The sequence below is a fragment of the Parambassis ranga genome, chromosome 18, assembly GCF_900634625.1.
Source record: "Parambassis ranga chromosome 18, fParRan2.1, whole genome shotgun sequence".
In the NCBI taxonomy this organism is placed as follows: domain Eukaryota; kingdom Metazoa; phylum Chordata; class Actinopteri; family Ambassidae; genus Parambassis; species Parambassis ranga.
In genome coordinates this window covers 3,772,453-3,799,339 of record NC_041038.1, presented here as the reverse complement: position 1 = coordinate 3,799,339, position 26,887 = coordinate 3,772,453, and the positions used below count along the sequence as shown (strand labels likewise).

At 41.7% G+C, this 26,887-nt stretch overlaps 1 protein-coding gene across 1 annotated transcript in view; it reads right to left on the bottom strand.

Annotated features, from left to right (window-relative positions):
- nrxn2b (neurexin 2b) overlaps positions 1-26,887 on the bottom strand; it is a 437,176-nt gene that overhangs the window by 79,850 nt on the left and 330,439 nt on the right. Inside the window, exon 16 of the mRNA XM_028428850.1 lies at positions 7,131-7,312. Within this exon, the coding sequence (XP_028284651.1) occupies positions 7,131-7,312 (182 nt within the window). The remainder of the gene's footprint in view (positions 1-7,130; positions 7,313-26,887) is intronic.

Below are 26,887 nucleotides of genomic sequence, written 5' to 3'. Positions count from 1 at the left end.
AGATGCATTCATCATTTCTGCTGTGAGTACATCACCGTGGGCCTGGAAACACAGACATGTGTGCTCTGCATGGATGAGCAGATGTAAACATCCTCTTTTTGCCTCTCTCAGCCTCCGAGACATTCTCTTGTAGCCCATCTTTCTCTCACTTGCTTTTTTTCCACCCTTTCACTAAGTCTCTTTCTACCTACTTTCAGCAGGTGCCTTTACTAGGTTCAAGGTAGTAACATCCTCCCCAAGGTGGTGAACGGAGATAAATGTGAGGAAGGATTCAGTAACACTGTTTTGGCCTTAAGCTGACCAACATTTTAAGATAGGGGCAGAATGAGTTCAAAGAAGATGTTTGGCACTCAAAAAAACATACTATGCTTATTCTCCACATGGCACCACATTCATAATGTATGGCCAATACGTTATAGATTATGTTTTCTTCTTTTAAAATTGATGCAGGTTGCTCATTTGGTGGTCAATTGAGATATAAAAGCAAAGCATGGACTCATAGTGGTTTTACAATCAATAGAATACACATGATTTATTAAAACACTACAGAAAGTCAATATACAAAGTTTGGCGGAAAAGGGCAGGGATGAATTAGAGCTGTGGCGGTGAATCAGAGGAAAGGAAACACAAGGGTCAGCCAAGGTCCGAAGATATGAAATATATAGCTAAGAGTCACTGGAGAATTACAAAACAAAGCCAGAAGCTGAGTGGAGGTGCTCATTTTGCATACAAACACTGTTGAAAGGTGTTGTTGGTTTTAAAGCTCCACTCTGAAATTCATGCATGTGTCAGCATTATGAGTTCATCGTGGAAGAGAAAAAGTTTTAATGAGACCATGCAGAACAGTAAAGACACCTGTGCATTCAAACAGAAAATGAGTGCATTAGTCACAGAGAATTGTTATTAGCTGTGGCAGCCTGAGCAGTAGTAGGTGTAGATGAATCAGAATGCAAATAAAGGCATCATTTCTAATGTGCTGTGTTGAATAAATGGGCTGTCCTGTCTGGCCCGGTGCTTATTCCAAGCGAGTGAGGGAAGGGCCTGGCTAAAGTGCATATATGAAGAGAGCTGAGGGCTGGATGAGCAGAGCTGACATTTGGAGAGGACTTCACTGTGGTCCTCTCCTCAGGGGCACCTTTTCTTAGATGCTCTTTATGTTTTTCAGACCTCCTTTCTCTTTTCTTTTTTCTCCCCATCTCTTCACACAGTTATATTGTGAACTCTTATATGTTAATCTTCAAGATTAAAAACCCACAAAAGAAATGGAAAAGGCTACACATTAAGTCTTAAAAGGACATGATCAATAGAGACAACAACGGCAGCGCAATGCGTCATGATGCTAATTTGTGTGGAAAAAATGATGAAAATAAAACATACATGCATCACTTGAGACTGGACAGACATTTATCAGACTGTGCATTCGCTGTGCAGATAGAGCACAAAGGAGTGGGCAGACAGACAAGACGAAATAGAAACAGGGTAGTTTTGCCTTCCCAGGCGATCATTAAAGGCCGAACTGAAACTGTACAGACAGGCCTGTTCTTGAACTCTAATAGCGTATCGATCCAGGAAAAACCCATCCACAACTCTGCTCACACAGGATACATTGCCAGTGTGTGCTACTAGGAAAGTGACCTACAGTTAATGGAGGACTCCTTGTTAATCAAATTATTATGTTTTTTTTCTAATTGGCTTATCAGCAATTAATTCCAGTATTGCATGGTTAAAAACAACAATAAACAATTGATTTTGTACAAATACTGTTGATTGTGTGGGAGTACCAGCTCCTGTTTAAATGCCGAATAGTCCTTTAACAAGACACAAAACCCCAAATTGTCTCCAATTTGTAATTCACTTTGGAGGAAAGCATCTGCCAATGTACTCCATTTTAATGTATTGCTTCCTTTTTATAGGCATCACTTAGGTTAAAATGCATAGCTATGTCCTCTCACTTACATTGGTAAGAGGAGGATCAACAGAAACTCACACACACGCACCAATCAGCATTGCAAGTGTAGATGCTTTGTGTTTGAAGTTTTAGCAGACTGTACTTCTGCTGGGTCCAGCATTATGGTTATGAATGGTGTCTACCTGTCCAGGAGAATTAGATGGGTTTATAGGAATCTCCTAATCCCTTTCACCCTCCAAAGTAAGCCACCCATTTTGAACCATGAATCTGTGCTCTCACCCTACCTCTCCTCCACTCGCAGGGACAATTAATTAGGGATGCGAAAGGGAAGGATTAATCGATAGGCTGTCAGGCCCCCGCCGGCTGAGGAGAGAGACCCTGCCAAACCCACCAGGACCCGATCTCATTACTGACGGCGGCCCACGCTCCCCTTTGCGAGGCAGCTGCATTCATCAAAGCAATGCCTCCCTTTTTTCCTCAACCGTTCTCCGCGCTCCGTCCCTCCCTGCATGTTTGGCTTATTTCCCTCCCTGACATGATGAAGGAGAGCAGGATAGAGGAGGGGCGAGTGTGATAAATAAGGAAATTTCAAAAATCACAATGTGTAGTGGAGTAACTGTACTAGGGCTAATCATACCACTGCAAGTAAAAGTGAAGGTGTCCTTGTAAATGTGCCTGAGTGCAACTCCAGGTGGAACCTGAGAGCAGTGAGTGACTGTTTGCAGCTGACACCTAGTTAGCAGTAAAGGCATACTGTGTGTGGCTATATCTGTGTATAGGCTATGTGTGCTACTAGGGGAGGGGAGTAGATGATAAAAGCCTCTGCCTCTCCCTGACAGTTTTATCCGCATCACCATCTGCCTTTATCTGACGCCAGCATCTCTCAGCACCCCACTGCATTCTGAAAGCTCTCCATCCAGCCCGTTCTCCTCTCCATTCAACTTATCCCAGGATGCTGTCGCATGTCAGATCATATTTTTCAACCCATAATTAAACAGTTGCTGGCTTAAACCCCTGACAGATAACCTGCAAGCTGTCAGAAACGGTGTGGTGTCATAATCACAAAAAGAGTGTTACTCTCATTAACCAGGATTGAGAAAAAGCTAATGAAGAACGAGATGGTGCAGAAACATGAACACCAGGGTGCGCTGTCTTGCTCCTATTCCCTTCTCAATCAGCATTTGTCACATGCTGGGAGTGGGGTAAGGGTGGGGTCAAGGGAAGAAAATATAACCATGTTCCTATTCTACTCCCTCCTCTCATTCTCTCTCCCTCCCACTCTCTGCCTCTGCTCAAAGTAGACAGTTGCTGTGAAGAATGGCTCCCTAACGGGTAATCAGAGGCAGCCCTTATTTAATGCTATGAGCCGGGACCGGACAGCCCAGTGATGGAGTTAGTCGGGAGGCCCGCTGCACACTGTGCACCGGCCCATAACTGCAGATGAGACACTTCCCACAGAGCAGTTAGTTCAACAACTTGCCAGCTGTAAATGTAATGACAGCAATGTTGAGAACAGCAATAAATACAAACAGACACCTCTGGAAAAAAAAGCACACTTAAAAAAAATGGGGAGAGCCTAGTTTAAAAGGTGCATCTAAACTGCTCCAATGTTATTCAGCCATCTGCCAGGCCATTTAGAAAGTTTACGAGTAACTCGTGAAAAGAACAGTTCCTTTCTTCATTAATGAGTCATTTCTCTGTGCATAACAAATAACCACAATTTGCTGCTGTGAGTTTTACAGTATCAAAGAGGTTTTAAAAAGAATATATGTACTGAATCTGAAATTAAATCCTGATGAGTCATATGGCTAAACATCTTGTCACTCTAGACAAGCTATTTCCTGCGAACACTTGGGCAAAGTGAAGTGGAAATAGGTAGAAAAGTCCACTTTTTTCTTTCTTTCTTTTAAAAAAAATCTAATTTCTAACCTGCTTCTTTTATGAATGGCTTCCAAGGACTTACAAGGACATCTACATTTTCCAGCAGCCACAGATGGCTGATTTAGCTATCAGCCTGCTTCCATATCTGTCAGTAACCTTCATTCCCTGAATCAACCACCCCAGGCCCTGATGGTGGGAAATGTCAGGAAGATTGGCAAAAATGATGTCCTGCACTCACAAATGACCATTTTTTTTACTTCTTTAAATCTAACATCCTGTGAAAGAGCACCAGGGGGACACTGAAGAAAATGGGGATTCTCAGTGAGGATACAAAACATCGATCAAAACATAATCTCATTGATATATTAGATGATGACATAAAGTGTATTTTTAATGACATGCGAAGTAAACTTTGGAATAATTTATTGGCATATCTGAGGATTCTCCTGTATCAAGTTCTTAGTAGGCTGTAAAAAATGACAGTGTACAGATTAGGCAGTCTTGGTTGATTTCTGATGAAGCCCTGAAACATCAGCCATGAGACAGCAGTGGATGGTTGCATAGTTTCAACCAATTCAACCTTGAAGCATGAACATGTTCATCTCAACACAGTGATGGAAAGGCAACTGAAATTACTGAACATCCCAAGATGAATAGAAAACGTTTCCATTCATCCAAGAAGCTTAATCAGTTCTCCCGACTCTTGGGAAGTTATGTGGTATTTAACTTCTCTGGGTGATTAAATACAGAGAAACTTCCAACCAGTCAGTAGAACTGATGAAGTCTGATAGCTGAACAGCAAATTTTCCTCAAGACTAGACAGCAAATTCAGGTGTTTTCATTTATTTATTTATTTCTTGTTTACTACTACTTGATATTCTTTTGGCCAGATGACAGAGAATCTTTATAGACACATGAGCGATACTGCACTGCAACAGCAATATGCAGAGTCATGTTTGGTTGGCTCAGCAATGATTCATTCCTGTGGCATTTTCCAGATAATGTATTTCAAAGCTTTTTTCATCTAAGAACTCTCAAAATGTCAACTAGAAAGTTTGCAGCACTTTCAGACACACCCACGGTAAATAATTAGCAAGGGTACAGGAAACAAGGTCCTATGAGGATACGGTATGTCCTTTTTAAAGTGGACAGTCAGCAGATTCAGCCTATGCTGCAACCTCGGCTTTACATCTCCTACCCTGGCGCCGGATGACAGCGTGTCAGGAAGATGTAGTGAGTGATGTCCTGGCCTCTGTCAAGTAAATGGACAGAAATGGAAGGGAAGGAGTGGCATGAAAGAGGAGGAGGCCTGTATGAGTATATAAAGAGACGGGTGGTTCGTGTGAGATAAGGAATAATGCTTTGTCACATCCTGGTGGCATGTTATTATCAGCTGTGCCCACCAGTGCCACTTTTTCTAGTAATGGTGGCAGAGACTGCATCGATCAGTGTGATTTCCTATAATGACAGGAAGTTGTTGTGATCTGAGTCTGATCTGAGGCTTGGAGAAGCCCTTAACTTGACATTAATATGGATTAATAGGTTGATGAGTGTGTCCACAACAACACATTTTCTTGGTATTGTGCTCAACAAACTTCAGATCTTTGAAAAGCCATAGAGAGAGCCAACTAGGAATAAAAAGTGAAAAGCTATTTTTAAAGGCTAACGAAAAGGCCCTAGGCATTAGACCTCAAGGCCACCATCACAGTTTGAACGTGGAGCTATTTTGTAGTTTGATTGGGTCCGTGAGGCCCCCATCAGGTGGCATGATATGGGGCCACGGCTCATAGGTTCTCAGGTCTAATTTGCCTGTACTTCTCCCCTCAAAGAGAGACAGGCATAATTAACAGGACCAAAACACCCACCACGGGCTGAACAGAGTCATTTAGGGGAGCGACTCGGGAGGAACGGCAGCAAATGAAATGTAATTGCAATGGGAGCAGAGGAGCTGGAGCTGGTGTGTCGGAGGCACTGATGTGTGCGCAAGAGGGAGAGAAAGGGAGAATGAACAGGCTAGACATGAGGGAATGAGGGAGTAAATGAAAGACACAGAAGTTAGATAGAGAATATGCAATTGACAGAAGAGCAAGCAAAAGAATGACTGATGAGGGATCAGGAGTAACAAGCTGAGATAAACAGTGTGGAGCCATTGCTTCAAGTTAAAGTAACAAAACAAATGCACCTTGGTTCAACTAAAACTGGACATCCAAGTCACCAAGTAAATGGAAACCAGTGTCCTGTTACTATGAATGGACCACTGTCAGACATTCTGTGGCATAAGTGACTCGTTCCAAATAAACCTTACCCTAATTTAAAATCAGCAGCGTGACTACAGTTAGGGAAGTGACCCTTTAACACTCAGAGTCACTCACCACATCATTTGTTGTGTCCATTTTTTATCACAACAGTCATTAACGTTATTTACTGCAGATGTTAAGAGCATACAGATTGGCCTTGACCTATCTACTTAGTCTATCCACTGGCTCTGCCCCTCTACCTTTTCGCCATCATCCCTCCCTCCCTCTGTCGCTCTCGGTTTACGGAGCACTGGATGAGAAGCGACCTGAGGTCGACCATGTCCCTGTCGCTTCCAGGCATGGGTGGCCCAAACAAATTGGGGTCACTTGGATGTTGGAGTGGTGTGATCCCCACTTTACACACACACTCACATATACACACACTTTGTGCAGATGGCCGAGTGAAGATAACAGCGATAGTGTCTTATCACTGCCTAAAGGAACTGTGGGACATTGCAATACCACTTCCACTAGCTGGTACAGTAACACAGTGAACCTGACCAAACACATTGTTTAATTGTTTGTTGTTTAATAACTGCAGCAACATGATGAGTAGATCAGAGTATCCAGGTGTGGTCCTAGCTGATAATTAACAGAAACCCCACATTTAAAATGACTGGGAGCCATGAATATAATATTGGGTAGAAGAAGAGCAGGGGTCAACTAGACAATTACAGCCTGTGTAAATGCATTTTTAAATGCCTGCTGTCGCTTAATTGCCATTTAAAGTTATCATTAGAGGTGGCATCAAATGACCTTTAAGCCTAACATATGATAGCAATAAAAGCAGAAATGAGGGTAATAAGTAGTTTGACAGAGGATAAAAAGTAATGCGGGTGTGTGATTAGTCACTCTCTAGCCTTTGCACGCATTGATTCTTCTGAGTGACCCCAGCAAGTTGTACCACCCCCAATATAAATGCCATTTAAAGGAAAGTTCTCAGCACTTGCAGTCTAGTTTTATATTAGCACATTGTAACCTTATAGGATTATTTCCATTAGCCCCCCCCCACCTCCATGTAGAACCCCAAAGTAACATCTTACTATGTGCAGCTCCAGGTAATCTCCCAGTCCTTTGGCGCTCTCCACCCTGACCAGAATCGCATCCCTTAGCTGCGTGCTGAAGCCCACTGCCAACCGATCTGACCGTGTGCTCGGCCGGTCCTGGGCTGGCCAGGTATATGTGATGAGGGCTCCGCCTCGCCCGAAGATGTAAGTTGTCCCAGCTGGAAAACAGAGATAGAAGAGTTATTCTTGGCAGAAGAATAACATTGTAAAATTAAGAAATTGAGACACTAATGCGGAAACAGAAAACAAACCAGGGGGGAAAGATTTGACTGCAAAGATATGGAAGGCTGACATTTTTCTCTCTGAGTGTTGTCATAACATTTCAGCAAGTATTTATGAACTCTCTTCTGTTAGACCTTTTTAGCATTGTGCAGAGAACATTCTGAAAGTTCTAATTTAATATCAAATAAACCTTCCTTTTACCTGTGCCCTAGTTTAAAAGTGCAAGATAAATATGATTAAATAGGACAGTGTCGTGTGAGCAGAAAGTCTTGAAAATAAATGGCTTTAATATCCTGTTTTAAAACCATTCTGAAAGCGAAAGAGTGGTTAATAAAACATACTTTGTTGCCGGTATATATCTTGGTCATGAAGTCATGTTTAGCATGAACACTAGTACTACAGCAGTGCTGGCTGTCACTCCCCTTTGAAATGATAATTTTCCAAGCCACTGCAGTTTCAGTTGCCCTCAGTTGCGTTGCATTCAAACTAGGGCGAACTGACAAACTTTGTGTTGGCTATGCTGTCAGTATAACCACCACCTCTCAACATCAACAAAAGAAATTCCTCAGATCTCTCTGTCAAAGGAATTTTGCTTCAACAGTATTTTGAGATCTGCCCTAAGAAAAAAAAAATTGTCCCTCATACACTGAGTGATTTCATGTTTGAACTGTAACAGAGGAGTTAGGACTTGGCTTGTCTCCAATAAACCCAGTGGTAAATGAGAAATGACGGGCGTTGGCTATGATTAGCATAGAGTAATGAAACCACAGTGAACCACGCACAACCCTGTGGGCTGTCTGTTCTCCCTGGATCATAAATACACACACACAGGCTGTATGTCTAGATATTAATGCAAGTATATGTAGCTACAGACAGGTGACAAATCAAAGTGAAATGAGTAGAGAAACACAGCGAAATGCAGATTATTTCCACCCAGATGCACTGCAAGGTACAATTATATAATTAACATCCAATCAGGCTCTGTGGCATGTATAAAACGCTAAGTGGCTTTGAAAGAGGGCTCATATAGGGCACAGATGGCAAGGACTTGACAGCAAACACTACACGACTGGCGAGTGTTTCAACAAAGTGTGTGTGCATTCAGATATATGGGCTTCAGAGAGCACCGTGAAGAATTGTGGTTGACAGCCCATGTTTGAAGAACTCTTCTTCTTCACATGACTCAATGTGTAATCAGACTGTGCCAGCCACTTCCACGGAGAGGGATATCACAGCATTGTAACATAAACCCCTTATTATGGGCAGGATAAAGTGATGTGGTGAGATACCTCATCATGTTCTTGAGTCCAAATTGTAAGTGCGGCATAGAACAGGAGAGCAGTAATGGCCAAATTCTTGGCCCCTAGCTGTGGCTGGTGTTTTGAGTCCTCCTCTTTAGAAACCCCATTAAATGGCCATTATCAGTTGTTATACACCACATACATAAGGGTCAGTTGGCTTGATAATAGTCATGCATAATGGAGGCTCATTTGGAGATACGTGGTGCGTTGGATGGGTAAGAAAGTGCCAAAAACTGCAGTTCCTCAAGTTGCCACATGGGGCTGGTTGTTAAATAAACAGAGCCATAAAGACCATAGATGTGTTTTTTCCGTTGGCTCATAGGGAAAGCCTGAAGCACCAAATGTCTGCTTACATTTAGAAAAAAGCTGAGCTAATTTCACATTTTTACAAACACTCCTGCCAGGTAGTATTAGCAGGATGAAATATTTACTCACAGCAGTGCACCTCCTAGACTTATCATGTGGCCACCCACACACACACACACACACACACGTGAATGTTTTTCTTCACTGTCCTAAAAATCTCTTTCCAGGTATGTTCAGGTCAGAGAGAATGGAAAGCCAAGGCTGTGATGGCTGCAGGGCTAACAGGCCATCAAACAACATCCACAGCTACAGGCTGCACACACTCTTAGTCATACACACAAGGAAAAATCAGCCTGATAAAGAATGGAGACATGCGGTCTTCTTGCACACACACTCACTCAGCTACCTGACACTTTCATTATCTAACAATCCACTAGCCATTTGAAATCGGCTGACACACACAACTCTCCTCCATTTTCTCTGGCTTCCTGTCTGCCTCTCACTCTTTCTGGCTCCTACCACTAACCCCTCCCTCCTCTCCCCCCCTTTCCCTCCCAGCGGAGCTAAGCCCTCTGCTCAGCTCTTGTTGTTTTCTTGAGGCTGTATTATTTTAGCGCTGACTAATTATCGCAGCATGGCAAGGAGGGCTATAAAGAGGTTGTGTGCCGGAGGAGCAGGAAAAAAGGAGAGGATGAAGAAAAGACAACAAGGTATGGAGGCAGGGAATAGAGAGGATGGGAGAGTGCGAGCAGTGGCTGGTGAAGAGAAGAAGTTGGCGTTTTCTTTTTTTCTTTCCTGTGTTTATTAACAGTGTAGCACCGGAGCTTTGCAGAAAGTGGGCAAGAGGGAAGTGTGGAGGAAGAGGAGAAAAAGATTTCTAAAATGGCTGACAAACAGGGAAAGGAGGGAGCCATGTTGTGATAGATAAGACTGGAGAAATGAGGGGGAAAAAATAAGGAGATGTTTGTTGGTCGTGGAAATTGATGCACATCAATGCAGATGATTGCTCTCATAATGAGAGAGAAAGAGCTCTGATTTTAAGTCATACATAATTTTATATTGAGAGAGTGGTACCAAGCCTGTGAAAACAAACCCTTCCAAATTGCACTGTGGGAAGTGTAGGATCTGAAATGCAAGCATGTATATGTTCTTACAGCTTTGAATTTCAATTTTTGTTTCTTTGATTCTTTGTTTTGTAATGTTGTATGGAATTCCGCCTCTACCCCCTGGAATAGATTCTAACACTTCTAACATTATACAAAATTAAGTATGTGGCCAGTTTGTGTGATATATGGTGCTTTTACTGATTAATAGCTGCCCTCAGGCCAAGATAGCAATAGTAAAGGCAGCATCTACATTATGCTACTTTAAAGTGTAATTCTGTTGTTAATGTGAATAAAGAATAGCAGGTTTTACATTTTCATTTAGCTTTTCTGTAGCTTTTACATGACTTCTAATGATAACGAGTTAAGGACCTTGCAAGGGGGCAAGATTTGAAGATGAACTTGGCAGTGACAAAAGTCAAACATATAATATTGCTTTAAACTGGTGTCCTGCAAGTCCCATGCAGAGACCCATTAACACACAGACATTAATAAATCACCTAAATCATGCCAAATGTGTATGCAATCCACTTGATGCATTGGTGTAGCAACACAAAATGGCGTGTCTGTTATGAATCTGCTTTGGATGGTGTAATGTATCATACAGAAGGCAAAAGGCCCCTAAAAACTCACATCCATTTAATACTAACTGACATCTCATTTAGGCGTACCAGGAATTGGACATGCAGCACGTATCATCACTGCATATCTTATGTGTGTACTCACTGGGAAATAATTCTCATCAATTAACACCCCTCTCATGCGTAGCATCTACCATATGCCTTGTCTTCCCCAGAGAGTTTCCTGTACACTTGACGTCACACTCATAGATACACTTTATTATCACTTAATAAATTGTCCCTATCAGCTATTTACCACTGTTGTCATATTAAAAAAACACCAATATGCCAAGGTTCAGCAAGAAAACTCTCAAACTACTCAGAAACTTTCTGCTTCTCTCTTGTTCCTACATCCATCCAGCGAGCTGGCCTTGACTTTGCCTGCTTTGATTTGTCCAGCTGATAGTGGCCACCTGCTGCTTTGTGCACTTGTGTAAGTGTGACCATGTGTTTGTGTGTACGTGCACTCCTCTCCCCTCTAAATGAGGAGACAAAGGAGGTGCAGAGTCTCTAATGAGTAGTCTGACAGGGCGCATCCATGTGTCACTGTTTCTTCCAGCAAACACCTGCTGCTCTGGTGGAAGCAAAAACCCACTGAATACTGCAGTGCAACACACACAAACGGGAAGAGAGGAGATAGAGCGAAGAAAGCGAGAGATAAGGTGTTTATCAAATCCAAGAAGACAGGTCTGGAGGGCATTCTTCCCTAAGACAATGATCTCCTTAAAACCAGGGAACATCTATACACTTTGAGATGCTCGGTGTGCAGAAGATCTCTGAACACAGACACAAGTCAGAAGTGTAACTGCCTGCAGCTTCTCCAACAGACGGCAGCTTTGCAAAGTGGTCAGTAGACTTATGTAATACAGAAGATTTGTGGTGAAGGATTGGGATGCTAATAGGAATTACTGCAGAACTGTCTTTCAGATAGTTAAATACTAAAGACTGTAGAGAATGGTTTCCTGAAAAGCAACTGTTGTGGTGATGTGATAAGGTAATGTAGGTATCTCAGGACAGTTTAAGGATAATACTTTTGTTTTTATTGTTGGGCCTGCAAAGACTCCTCTCAAGACAAGACATGTAGCTTGTGTTGTTGACTGAGGTACATTTAATACAAATGTTTCTGTGTATTTGAGCTGAACAACCACATTATGCTTTTGTAATGGTCTCATGGGTAGTTCTGGAGGCCATTAACAAACAGTCTATTTTGTTATTCACTATGGACACTTAACCTGATGAGCCAGATGGTTTGTTACAGAACCATCTGGAAAGATGCCCTAGGAAACAGTTTGAAAGGACAGGCAGTTTCAAAAGAATATTTGGCAGTTGATTGGATAGTGCATCCTTCTGTCTGTTTATCACAGGGTAGCTTCAACCAATCAGATCAATGAACTACTGAAGAATAGACACAACAATCTGTGGAGGATCTTAGAAAGCTAGCAGCATGTAAGTATAGAGGATTTATGTTGTCCTTGTAGGGAAGTGTGCACATAAAAGGCACCTAAATAACAACTGACAGTACTTTCTCAAAGGATGCCAGTGGGCCAGGACCGGCCATGATTCAGCTTGGCTAGACTGATTTGTGTGAGTGAATCTCAAAAGAATCTAGCTCAAACACGTACACAACACTTCTGTGCACTCTATTTTTGAAACGGCATTTTTGTAACCACCTAAGTAGCAAGTGTTTTCTTTCATTGAAAACTGAGTTCAAAGTAAATTAGCGCAGCCTGGGAGTTGTCAGCAAGCAAGAACTTGGCTGAGTATGGATTCCTCTGACCTTCAGTCCAACTTGTTAGAAAAGCAATCTGCCTAGCAGAATAACAATAATGATGGAAGCACTCCTTTGCACTCAGGTGTTTCACCCCTCCTCCAATAATAAAAAAAGAGGCTAAATATTTATTACTCTTGTCCAATTATCTCCATCGTCATCGATCTGGCTAATCAATCATCAATCCAACCTGCGGCTCTAGAGGAAGGGAGACTGAGAAGAGATTAATCAAACTATTGTGGAATGCCCCTTGATGATAACTTCCATTCACATGTGCTGGTTGTTCATTTGGTTTGGAGGACAGACAAAAAAAAATACTATTTTCCTTTGTCCATGGATCCAGCGGAAAAAATAATCAGAAAAGACTCATGAATCAAAGCTGTACTGAAAAACATATTGATTTTGATTTTTTGCACCCCCCCCCACCTCTTTTCCTCACTCTTCGTCTGTACATCAGGATGAGAGGAGAGTGTATTTAGGATCGAGTTTATCATTTGGAATGCTCTCTAATAGAAGGACCATTGATTTGGGATAGTGGTTTCTAGGCCACTGTCATGTACTGTGGGGATAAACAGGTCATATTGGAGAAATCAGATGCCACAATTTTTCATTGAGACCGGAGGTCAGTGTTGCTCCTTCCAACGGCAATCGCAAAGCCTCATGGGAGCTGACAGAGTTAAAACTGCAAGACAAGCCGGTGATAAAAATGAAAACTCCTCCAGGAAGGAAGGACTGATGGTGGTGATGAAGTCTTGAGAGGCAATAAGCCAACACGCCTGCACTGTACCCTTGTGCAAATTTATACACTCTTCTTTTTTTAACCTCTTACACAGGCTCTCAAACAATAACTCAATAACACAGAGCTGGTTCCTCCAACCTTCATGCATTATTGTATCAGTGCAGACCGATTCTTTGAAGCAGTTAAGGAGAGAGACAGAGCTATTGATTCTTTAAAAATGAGGAGACTGACTTTTTTGTTTAGGGGTGTGTAGACTGGGGTAGATGAAGGGGCTAAGATGAGACATTTGCCAAAAGTTTTCAGACAGCTGTTGATCTTTGAAGTTACATGCACTCTCTCTCTCTCTCTCTCTGACAAGAATCTGGCAAAGAGCACACATTTTCCTGACATTTTAGGGTCTTTTTCAATCTCACTTGTGTGGGCACACACATCAATACCCTCAGATGCAAACATTCTCTGTTTGTAGTCTATCATCCTTGTCAACATTGCCACCCCTTAGTCTTATGGCTATTTCGCTGTGGTAGTATATAAGAAAATGTAGAAATGACATCCTAAAGATTGGCTGCATCTAGAGATAGAAAGTCATTTCCCTCTGATGTGGTTGGATAATATTCCTCTTCTATCTATGCTTTCTGCAAGATTGCTTCAAAGGATAAGAGGGGCCCTCCTGCTACAGTAGGCGAAAAGACTGATTTCACAGTCTTGTTTCAGAGTCCATGGTTTCCTTTCCGCTCCTAAAATCTTGGACTGACCCAGAACCTTGGAAGGACTGAATGGAAGATTTATTAGTTGGTGCTACTGACTATCAAGGATACTGTGGGAATTCTAGACCCTATTCTGGAAGGAAGCTAAGAAGCTGGTGGTGATCCTGATCAACTAGTCAATAAGGCAGCCAGAAGGACATGATCCGTATTTTTGGAAATCAATGAGTAAATGTTGCGGTTAATCTTTGTTCTATCCATCCACTACTACAAATTCCATATTTATTAGTAGTACTTTCTTTACACTAAATTATTGCAGTTATAAGCAGTGTGTCAGTAGCACACATCTCTGCAAATCATCCCTCACACTCTTCAAAAACCACATCTGTCAGCTCGACATGTGTGATGATGATTCCCCTCCCCGGTTCTGCCAGTGGGGACTAGATACACATCTGTACCTTCTGCAATTTGGGAGGATTCAAATGTTTCACCTATTTTGCTTTTCAACACCAATGATGTGCTTCCAAGGTTTGTTTGAAACATTTCAAAATGCTTGTTATATCCCTGGAGGGGAAGCTACTATCAAAAAATGTTTTTGTACAAATACTACCGCATGGCTCGTGCTCAGATGCTATATTGTGGTTTTCTAAATAGCTTAAAATGAAGGGCTTTAGCGGGACCCAATGAAAAGGCTAATGGATGTATAAGTATTAAGAAAACATGGTAAGAAAACTGGAGGTCATGTTGTGTATATACAGTATTTTACACTCTGAAAAGAAGAAATATTACCTAAAAAGGTGGCCAGGGAGGACTGCATATCTACCCTGCAAATATATCACCTAGAAAGCTTATTGATCATTCCAAAATACCCTCCTCTGTCTGAAAGCCTGCTCAATAGTCTGCTGAGTTTGAGACAGTGATGCCCAACAGAGCTGTGAAGGCAGAACGCAGCAATTTTCATTTTTGTCAAAAGGTGTACACAGGCTGTCAGTTTACACATTTTGCAAAGCCCTGTCACAAACTATGCATCAAGAACTAAATGTTAGGGCTAAATTTATCGCACCTACTTATTTTTCTTTTTGCATTCCCAGCACATCTGAAGAGCTGAGAAGGGAATTATAACCAATCCTGCAGTTTGAATACATTCTCACATCAACACAATGACACTGAGTCATTGTGTAAATTACGATGTCATTGTGTAACTGTGATGTTTGAATCAGACTTGCAATGTTTTAACCACATGCAAAGGAGAACACAGTGAAAACACAAGAGTGATTGGTTTGATCTGATCTAGGATTATATTAAAGCATTTGTTTACTCATAAAATTTCCTAAAAAAACCTTTACTGTTATGCCAAACAGATGGTGTTGTAGAAATATCGAGTCAAGTTAACATGCTAAGTAGCTAGCACCAGGCCGTACTATAACATAATGCCATGTAGTACCACTAGACTAAATCCACAAAGCATCTAGTTTTTCCTGAGCATACAATTCTAACCTGTTGTCTTTAATATTGATGGACTGGTAGTGCAAACACAACCACAGTTGGAACTCTCAGTCAATAACTATTGGAGGGCAGGGTTAGTATGATGTTGATTTTATAGCACACTGCTTACAGTGTAAGTTTTCTTGCTCAAAAGGACAAACAGTACTACTGACTGGAAGCTGTTGTTGCTGTATTTGTAAAGCCATGTGAACCAGAAAGATTGAAAAAGCCTCTTTAAATAATTCACAGTTTCTGATAGACAAATCAAATGTTCTATCATATCTAAGGAAAATTCTAAATCTAAATACATAACATTTATTATGAGACTCTAAAACATGAGTATGTCTTTGTGGTTGCTTAAGAGTCAGTCATTTCATATGGAAGAGAAAATAGATGCTAAGAAAACAAACACTAGAAATACAGCCTACAAAGTTAGCATAGCATTATAGCATGCCATTTAATTTAGTCTGTTGTTCAGCAGAGGCTGTTTGTGTTGTTCATGTATGCATGACATTTTGTTCACTCACCATCCATTTGTAGAAGGGGGCCTGTGAAACCTTTATACCAGTTACTCACACTCCCAGGCTGAACACTCACACATTGACAAACTCAGAAGCATGTGCAAGAAGGCACAAACACATTGCATCTTTTCACATTAACTCCTCTAATAACATGCCAATCAAACGGCAGGGGCAGACAGAAATGTGTGAATATTTCAGTTTGAGGTTTTGCCCAGGGACTCTCTTGTTTAATTATTCACCATGTTTGGAGGCTATGCATGACCAGAACGACCCCACACCACAACTCACCACCACCCCCAAAATGCTAAGCCTGCAAAATATGGTGAAAACTGAAAAAAAACCACAAGACATCAGCAGGTTTTAAGCTAAAATCAATGAACAAAAAGTAGAACCAGAAAGGGAGCTTATGCCATAGAGGTAGACATACTTCCCACATGGGCACTGACATGTGCTACATGAAGAAATAACAGCCCAGTCCAAAATCCCATACAGTGTCATTAAGCTGTGATGTTCTGAAAAGGTCAGCCTGTTATTCTTCTGCTGAGTATATGGGAATACAGGTGTGTGCTTGTGTGTGTGCATATGTCGAGGGGGTACAAATGTGCAAGCAAGTGTGTGCACTTCTTGATAATGTTTAATAGCCATGGGCCCAATTAGTGTTAACATCATCCTAATTACACTGGAGTGGCCTTCACAGTCCATAAACAAACACAGGCTAAAGCTGGTGTTTAGCCGTACCATCCCTGAAGTGGTGACCTTATGAAACAGTGGCTCAAATTATGAAACTACACAAGTGGAAAAGTTTTGGCAGAAAGTGCTCTAACATGGCATTTAAAACAACAAACACAAATATATTGTGTTTATAGAAATATTTATGTTTATAAAAAAAGGATATTGGCTCGTTTTTATCCACTGTATTCTATCTGAAAGTGTACCTAACTATCCAAGCATTGACTGAAGCCCTTTGGACTGAAACTGTGTGAATAAAATATATAATATAATAATAATCACATGAGTGGTGCTCCAAAGAAACACAAATGGCAGAAAAATGGGCATAGATCGGCAAAGTTTTAAGACAGAAATTAACTCAAGGGATCAAAATAGGTCAGGAGGTATAAAAAAAATGAAATAAAATAAAATAAAAGGTTCAGCATGAACCCCAGAATCCTAGATGAAAGTCTGTGACAAAGTTTTAGTCACTATCCACTCTTCTATCTAATGTCCTATATACCTCTAAATATAAGGTCCATGCCCAGATTACATCAGCCACAAGACAGGATGCTCTGTGCACCCAGTGAAAAAATATAACTATAACTACTACTAACTATAACTATAACTACTATAATTGGCTGCTTTTGGAGTAGATGACAATTAACCAATGATTCTGTTTATGTGACAGATGGGTTAACATTGTTTGCAACTCTAGTGTGTTCATTGATGATCTGACAAACCAAACATATGGATCAATAATGTAACAACAAAACAAGAGAACAAGAGGGCCCTAGGAGGTGGACCTGAAATAAAACATGAGTGTTGGCTTTAACTGTAGAGTGACCATTCTGTGTTCCACAGTACAACAATCAAATAAATGGAGAACTCACCAAACTACTGTTACACTAGCTTCTATACTCTGCTGGAGCTGCCCATTGGGTAAAATTAGTCTCCACTGACCTCACCTCTCCAGCTTGTTACATGGACATAATGGGCTCTCAGAAATACCACTTGTCAAAAATAGAGTGAGTGAGTCGACACACAGTCAGTTTGTCCGAGGCAACATCATCCTCCACTTTAGCACCTTACAGGGTAAGATGAAATAGACCTCTGCAGAACACTTGACCAGGGGTTGAAGCAACATTATAAATGGTTCTTTAATGAAATGAGCAGAGTACTGCAGAGCTTGGATAGAGTGCTATTGTGGTGTTAGGAGTGGTTGGAAGAACAATGAGGACGACTAATGGAATAATGACTTTTATCTTGGATGGCGATGATGAAGCGAATAATTGAGAGGGGCTAAAAGAGAGACAGCAAGAGACCAAAAGGGGGATCAATGGGAAGCCTTTTCCAAAGAGCACAGATCCACACTCTGTTTCATTCCCCAGGACTGTATTCCTCAGACTCCAGGGTATCCCACATCAAAGACGGAGGCGGATGAAGTGTGGAGATGAAAGAACGACGTAGTCTGCAGTCGATGTGTGAGGTGCATGCATTAAACATCGTATGTTGAGTGTGTACTAACGTGCACGTGTGATGAGCTGGAGCAGGTCAGTTCACACAGGATTTTTGGGGATGTGAGTGTTGTTGACACATGAAAGCTGCAGGGTGGGATGCGTGAATGTGCCTTCATTTTTGCACACATTGAAAATCCATTATCAAGTATCATGAGCATGCATCCATAAAGATTATCCTCAGAGTTAAAATAGAACACATATAAGCCTGTATCTTTGAGGGATGATGGTGGTCCGACTGTCTTTTGATCCCATGAGACTTAAAATCTGCCCTGTGCTGCTTTTGTGGTTATTGAACTGAACAGCCAAATGCTAAATGCTAAGAATGGGTTAGACCTTGCAGATACAGAGGGAAAAAAACAAACTCCACAAGCCAGCTCTCTGAGGACTGAGGGTAGTCAGATTAAATGTCACTGGTGCCTCTGTTCTCTGATGTCGAGGCAGTGTTGAAGTGCCTGAATAAAGCATGGACACTTGATTGTATTCTTTTTGTCTGTCCTCCCTTGTCTCCTTGGGGCCTGGAGGGACTCCTGGACAGGGGCGGCTGTCTGAGTACGCCTGTCACAGGGCTGATATTTCACATGTGTAGGGGTGGGGAGGGGGCAAGACGGACTAGCAAAGCGAAGAAAGGGAGATACTAAATAAATGACTGTCTGTAGTTTGCTGAGAGCCCTTCAATGGAAAACAAATCAAGCCAAACCAATAATGTGACGGGGAAGAAACCAAACACTGGACAGAAAGGGCAAAGCAAAGGAGATTTGCTGTGCCATGTCTGGAACTGCAACATTTAGCCAGAGGCGCATCACTTACTCTTTCTCTATTTTTCTAACCGCCTGCCTCTTTCTCTCACTCCTTTCTTCATTTTTAACCCTCCTTTTGTTCCCCCATCCCTCCTCTTTCTCTGCAGGTTGGCAGTCAGACATAGCAGGATGTGGCCATTACATAACAATCCATTTGTTGGCTGGTGCTGAGAGACTGCTTGGCGGAGGACGCACAAGCTGCAAATAAGGCCCTTAACGGGAAGGGGAAATAAGAAATCACAGACGCTGGTGTGTACACAAACAAACAAAAAAAAACAAACAAATGCTGACTGTAACAGAATGAAGAACACACTGAGGGTTACTAGCAGAGGTCTTTAGGACTTTGTTGCTAGTACAACATGTAAGCTGAGAAGCGGGCTGAATCAGCCTGCTGGGTTTAATAATGATCTGCTAATGTCACTGACATATATCCCAGTGTGGTCTAATTTGTGGTCTATACAAACTAACTGATAGTTAAAGACCCACATGCCCTCACTAGACTCATGTTGAGTATAAAGTAAAATATCCAGATAACAAGTAAAGCTAACTCCCAGACTTTTAATCAAGAGATCCACATCCCACATCAGACCTTTCAATCCTCATAGACCTTCATGTTAAAATGTCCAACTAGACAGAAATAAACACATGATAGTCAGGAACAAAGACTGTTTTAGTCAGGGATTTGGTCTCTATGGGTAACAGCACAGAGGTAAAAAAATTACCAGGAAAGGGACCACTCTTATTAACGTTTCTCCATTTGAAGCAGGCTTCTCCACCATTTTGTGGCTACCTCTATAGCCTGGCTGACAAACATTGACCAATACTATTATTTCTTGGTAGGGATAGGCTGGTTATGTCCTACCATGACATTTTCAACAACTTGACTCTCTTCACAATCACATCATCTGTTATGGAAAGTACAAATGGGTGTTTTGTATGTCCATGGTAGAAGGTGTTCAAAACTTCCCAAAAGTACCATATTCACCTACATACATATATATCCATCAACATGTTTCACTCTCAGGGATTTTGTTGACTTTTCACAGCATGCTTGGGGCAGTCTAACCTTCAAATGGCGCTGTTCACATGTAATTCCCTCTGCCTGCAGCCCGGAGGGGTTCTTGAACCAAAATAGTGTCGATGAATACAAAGACACTGCATTTTCATGAGGCAAAGGAACAGTGGGAGAAAAACACAGGCAAGTGTTTAGCTCCAGGCTGTTTCAGAGCCTGTTGAGAGTGTTTGGACAATGCATGGCAGCACTGGTGAGATGGGCTGTGGCTGTTACGAAGCCATTTACAATTCTTAAATGTCACCACGGTGTAATTCTGTAAAAGAGGAAGAATTATTTATGTGCTGGAGGAGACCAAAGTGTGCCTGGCCGGTGCAAAGGCATTTGTTCTCATTGCATGCTCATTCAAGTGCCTTTAAGTAACAAAGGACTCTCTCTCTCTCTCTTAAACTGAAAGAAGACAGGTTATAGAAATGAATTGGAGGGAAGCTGAAAGAAATGCTCGGAGGCAAATAAAGCACAAATCCTATTTAATCTCGTCTTATTAACAACAGCAAGCCAATAACAGCACAGTTGCCCCCAAACACACACCAAAAAGTGATTTGATGCAACCAGGCAACTATTCCAGTGTCCACGTGTCCAATGGCAACTCTGCCACCACAATAACTCCAGTACCCCAAACTCATTTCCCAAGCTCATACTTAGCGTGCATGCTGTGGGTAATGAGGGAAATTAGACAAATAACAAACACGGTTCACCCTGGATTTGAGTCAACACATCGCAGACAACAGCCAGTCTGGGGGGCTTCACAATGGCAAGGAAATATATTGTTTCAGCCAGTTCTCACTGGTAAACAAACAGCAAACATTTTCTCTGTAATTAGCAGAGCTTCCCTGCCAAAGCATGGACAGGAACTGGTGATTACAGTGATCACAGCAATCTCCCTGAGCCTTCAAGATGTATGACATATGAGCTTTCACTGCAGACATGTGAAATCATACAGGGAAGCCTCTCTAACCTCTCTTTTATAGGTCTTCTGGTTCTCTTACAGTCTCTGTGAGCCAAAGTGATACAACAAGTTTTCACTGTCTGAGAATACACCCCCAAATACATGACAACCACTTGTCTAGTTGAATAGATGCACAGACAGTAATGGGGTGGGAAGTGAATCCATAGTTCAGCTCTGAATTAGTGCTATATGTCTTCCGGCTCAAAGAAACACAACTGTGCACAGTGCTTCGACTTTAACAAGGATTATGATATGTGATGGGAGTTCCAACCTTGCAATAAATGATGTCTGCCTTAAAAAAAAAAGGATTTGCACAGACTTTACGGTTGAATGCCCCTCTCGGCAGGGCCAAAGGACGTGCCAACAACACTCCAGGAGAAAAAAAAAAAGGAAAAAAAAGAGAGAGACCCTAAGCGGATCATGTTCAAACTGGAGCTGATTTTGTACACAGAAAAACTCCTGCAGTACTTCCTCTTCTCTCCTTTTACATTTTCTTCTTCCTCCCCATCACTTTCAGTCAGCAGATTAAAAAAGGGTTTCACGGATGTCAAGAAGTATTAGCTTCTTGTACAAGTCTATGAGGATATAGGGATAGGTCTTGTCGTATTGTGCTCCCTCTCTTTCTCTATTTCTCCCATGTATCACACTGAAAGTTCAGCAGATGTGGCAAAGTGGTGCCCCCCTAGCCTCTGTACAGTGCAGTACAAAGATGTTCAGGTATTACTTGGCTGACACGTGTTGTGTTTGGGCCACACTGTGTCTAGGTCCAATCTAAATAGGTTGGACTTTATATTTCTATGATGAAAGTGTATCCACAAGGCTTTTATATGTCCTTTGACAAGTTGCTTTATTGTGTGTAATGATTTTAGTAGAATCCATAGATTTCATTCAGTGTTTGATCTATCCAAGCACTCACTGAACATGCTTATACCAGGTCAGCAGCACTTAACGTCTGCTTTTCAATGCAAGCTCGTACAACTAATGCAATGAGAGTTGCCGATGATTCCTTCTAAACCTCTGATTAGCTCTGCAAAGCTGTTACTGTATCTGTGACCATGTGCCTACTGTACCCTGTACCACTGTTAAAAACCTCCACAGTCTAATTCCAGCTTTTTTGTGGAACTAGGTTGCATTAGACACAGGCAGGATTATACAAATAGTCTCGAGTTATTGTACTTTGGGACTTGTGTTTCTTTACTTCAAAATAACACAGTACTGATAAAATAATAGATGCAACTAGATGCATTAGTTGACAGTAGAACTGCATGTGTTTGAAAATAAATGACTCACTCCAAAAGGCAGTAAGAGGGAATGAACTGCCATTGCTGCAAATGTTTCATAGCGACTATATGCACTGCTTCCACTTAAAGCTGTTTTTAAAGAACCACATTACTATTGTCAATATAAAATCAATTTTGTTCACTAGAGTATAATAAAATCAGTAGAAGTTAGTGTCAGAATCTTCAGATTGTATATTTAGTATATGCTAGCACAGCACTGGCAATCTGAAATAAAGAGTTCTCCTGCTTTGTAATGGTGATAAGAAGGGAAACACAAGGGTTTTACCAGTAGCAGGTGAGAAAGGTCTATGGGAACTTAAAACAAGAGATCTCATTCTCAGCAGAGTAACAGGACGAGTTGAGATTTATAGGGAGAGCATAAGAAGAAAAAGGAATGAGCTAGTGTCAGCTATGACACAGACATGTTAGTAGTAGGTGCAGATGGAGCAATGAGATGACATTTTGCAGTTCATTTCCTCCCACAGCTGTTGCGATCAGCAGGCAGAGACAGAAGGACAGAGGGGTGAAAGGAGCTTAGAGACAACGATGAACGAAACTGTGAAAAAAAAGAAGGGATCATGAGAGGGATGAGAGAATGCTTACCTGCACCTTTACCTATTACTTCTATCCCCTGACCTTCAGATGCTGCTGCTGCTGTTCTCTCCCTTTCTCACCTTCCTCATTGTCTGGCCTCATTTTTCCTGTCTCTGCAGAAGCAGACACAGACCACACTCTGCCAGCAGGCCCATCATAGTTGGTATGTGGAAATGGCCTTGCTGTTTCTAATGAGACACCCTCAGTGAAATTTCAAACATCTACCCTGTCCTTTGCCTGCAGCAACACTAGCACAAAGTGGTGGACAGGGAGAGAGTTAGAAGAGGATGGGCAGAGGGATTAGGAAGAAGGGGCAGGGGAGATGAAGCATGCGAAAGAAAAGAAAAGGAAAGATAGAGGGAGAGGGACCTTTTCTAACCTCAGTAAAGTCAGATTAAGTCAAACTTTTTTTGGATTCTGAATATGGAAACTTTGGTGACTGCAGAGTCTCTGGATTAATCTCACCAAGCTCAAATGGACAACACAAGAAAAAAAAGCTGTCCTCAGGCATGTAATCTAGAGTCAAATCCCAGCTCTGTTGTCTTAAAGATCTAAGGCTGCACACTGGCTCACAGAGGGTTCAGAAGTACACAGTAGTAACTGGAGGGCGAGACCTAATTGTGCTTAAAAAATTGATCAGTGAAATCCTAAAAACTAATCCTCTAACAGGGAGACAGAGAAGGGATGCCATTACTGTGATGATATGATCCAGCTCCTGCTCAACAGAAACAGGATGGAGATGGAGACATTGTGTCTCCACTAAAATCCATTTTAACAAGCCAATCTGTGTCAGAGTATTAAACTGAGTGGAGAAAATCTGACAACAGGATAACATCAGGGATATTTCCTTGATACTCCTGAATCCTTATTGTCAAAATAAGACTTATAGAGAATCCATTACATTTCAGGTGTTGTACATCAGGGCGTATCTTTAAATCGCTAGAACAATACCAGGGGGCTTACTATTTTAAATAGGTGACTAGATACACACACAAACTGTGAGTGGGTATGATCTGGTGAATAATATAACTGCTCACCAAAGCAAGTGTAAAACAAAGGAGCTGCCATTAAGAGAGGAACAAGAGTAGAAGAGTAGACACTAATGAGAGAAAGGAGAAAAGTGTGATGATTGGGTGTGTATTTTTCGGTAGCTCTGCACACCTGCTGTGCAGAAGATGGATGTTAAACTGGTGTAGTTGTTGTCAGGAAAGTTGGTTAACTGACAATATCCACTAATGGTTTTTGTCACTGAGGCATTTAAAGTTTATGCATACTATATGTAGGAGCTCATGTTTTAAATTTCAATGAAAAACACAAATGTTTCCTGTGTATATAAATGCAAATAGTAGAAATCTGCAATGTATACTTAAACAAAAACAAGCTGAGAACCAATAAAAAAACAAGGTTGAAGCAAGCATTATCCCCTTGTGACATCATAAGAGGCTGCAGAAATTAGACACAATCTTTTTGATTGATGAGGAAAGAAAATAATTTTGTGGGTCTCTAGTGTCAGTGTGTATACATACGCAACGCTAAACATGATCTTAAACTACTTTATGCTGCTTCATCTTCAGACACACCCTTGGCCTTATTATTAACGGATATTGTTTTGGTTAATAAAACACCACAAACTCCCTAACATGATAAAAGTGTTTTGCGAGGTGCACCATCAGCCTGTTTGTTTTTGCATCTCACGTACAATTTCTTGCAATAAATTCTGCCCGTTAATGCAATTTTAGATCTTTACCCTTGACATGTTAGCTAGCTGACGTGTCTGAACTATAAACATGAGCTACTTGTTAATAGGTTTTTGTGGAAATGAGCGAGAAGCAGCACATAGAAGGAGTGATTTACAGTGGCCCACAGTTTTGCAGTGACCTACTTTGGATTTGGCAGGGAGGCAGAGACGTCTTTAATAAATGCATCACAGCTCACACTCTCATTTACATGAGGTTTGTATCAGCCAGAAGTCTTTCTGCTGTTGACAAGACTCCTGTCATGTATCATTCTATAGGTGGTACAGCTGTGGAGACGAAACGCTAATTAAATTGAAGTGGCTTGGAAATCTAGAAAGATTTCATCAGGTATACACAGAAAACGAATTCTGAAAAACTGAAACAGGTGTTTATCCATGACCCTCCTGCGGCTATGCTGATGTGGTCAAATCACTGGTCAGTGCACGTCTTGTTACCGAAATGCTCTCTTTTAAACCTAATTTCGTAACTGATACAATAAGCTGTTATATAATTGGCTGATAGCAGCAGATTATTAAATGATTTACAATAAAGCTGTTATAGCCATTGACTTGGTGGATGAATGGCTGACAGATGGGTCAAGGACAATGAAAGACAATCAGGCAGCAGCACATAGGAAACAGGCAGCCTTTGAATCACACTGTGTCATGAACAGCAACATGGTGACTGAGTGAGTGAGCGCTAATGTCAAGCGGGGTGAGTCACAAGTTTCACTTTGCAGACTGTTATTCTGTTATATGTGAATATGAATATAAATAGCGTACTGTAACTAAGAGTGCTGGAAAGGGAAGAAAAAGGAACTCAATTGCCACAATCAATCGATCAGCCAGTCAATAACTGAGTCAATCCTTCTGCGTCTCATCTCTAAATCAACCCAACTTGCCACATCTGACTCGTCATTAGCATAGCACTAATCAACTGCCGCCCATTAAAAACTATTCTTTCCTCTTGTGGAGGCACACTGGTGACAGGAGAGGAGAATAAGTGATGGAAATTGGCCTTAATAACAAACACATACTGTTAGCTGCATCCGTGCTACACCATAATCAAAGACACAGAGAGAGAGAGAGAGTGAGTGTGTGGAAGAGGAACAATGAAATGGGGGCTTCCCTTCATTCAAGAGCGCACAAAAAAAACACCACTGACCTTTACAAAATGGGGACGCTTGCCAGTGAGAAAATGGTGGCTGAAAGCAAGTCTGTATGAACTGCCACCAAAACTTCCAAACCAATTTATGGCTCTCAATTTCTGGGGACAAGGTGACGCTGTGACTAATGTCTGACTAAATATTATTAAGGTCAAGGTAATAAATCACATTGAACTAATAAATCACTTAATGTAGGTCACTAAACTATCACCTCAAAGGGAACTTTGGTACTGGAGTGTGAGCAACTTTGTCAACTGCAACAACTCAACAAACTGTTTTAAGAAGTTCAGGATGACATAAAAAAATCATTATCTTTACATTTTGCAGTCTCTAAGAGCCACATAATCTCTGCATAAAACAACACCATCTATTCCTTCTCCCTCATCTGCTGAGAGGTGTGCAGTGACAGTGGCAGCCATTTTGTGCCTGTGTTTTCCCCCTGAAGCCTAAGTGCTGAGAGAATAAGGAGAGTGTTGGGATGGGAGCCAGGACAGTGTTTTGGCAGGAGTAGACGTACAGGCCAATGCATGACAAATGAGTGTGTCATGCATACTGTTGAGCCTGGGCAGAGACGTGCCCGGCTCATCCGTTTGGTGAACACGGCACAAGTCAATTTGACTACAAAGACCCCCTCACTGCTGCTTCATCCATCCCCTCCACCCCCCCCCCAACCCCCGCCTGCTGCCGCCGCACTTCTCCCCCTCTATCTGGGAAAAGAAGCAGGGAGCTGTCTTGATTTGGTTCCAAAGAAGAGAGCTTAGGGGATGAGAGACAGAGAGAAGTGCAATTGGGTGACAGAGAAATATGTGAAGGATGCGATAGATGAAGCAGGAGCCTGTGAAACATCCTGGCTGGGAAGCAGAGTGATGGCCAGCAGGGAAAAATAAACAGAATGTCAATCAGGGATGTAGAAAATAATGTGTCAGAAGTTTTAATTTCTAAGCCTGAACCACTATTTTCCACCCATGGGGCTCACTATTATGATCCCATGTTTTAGAAATACTCCCTGGTAAGGACCACAAATCCATCAGAACACATACAATATGCATACAGAGCAGGGCCCTTGTTCTCCCACAACAATAAATCATCCCCTTCTGACTGTTTTATGCTCGGCGAAGCACTGGCTTTGACGACAGTTCATTTCAT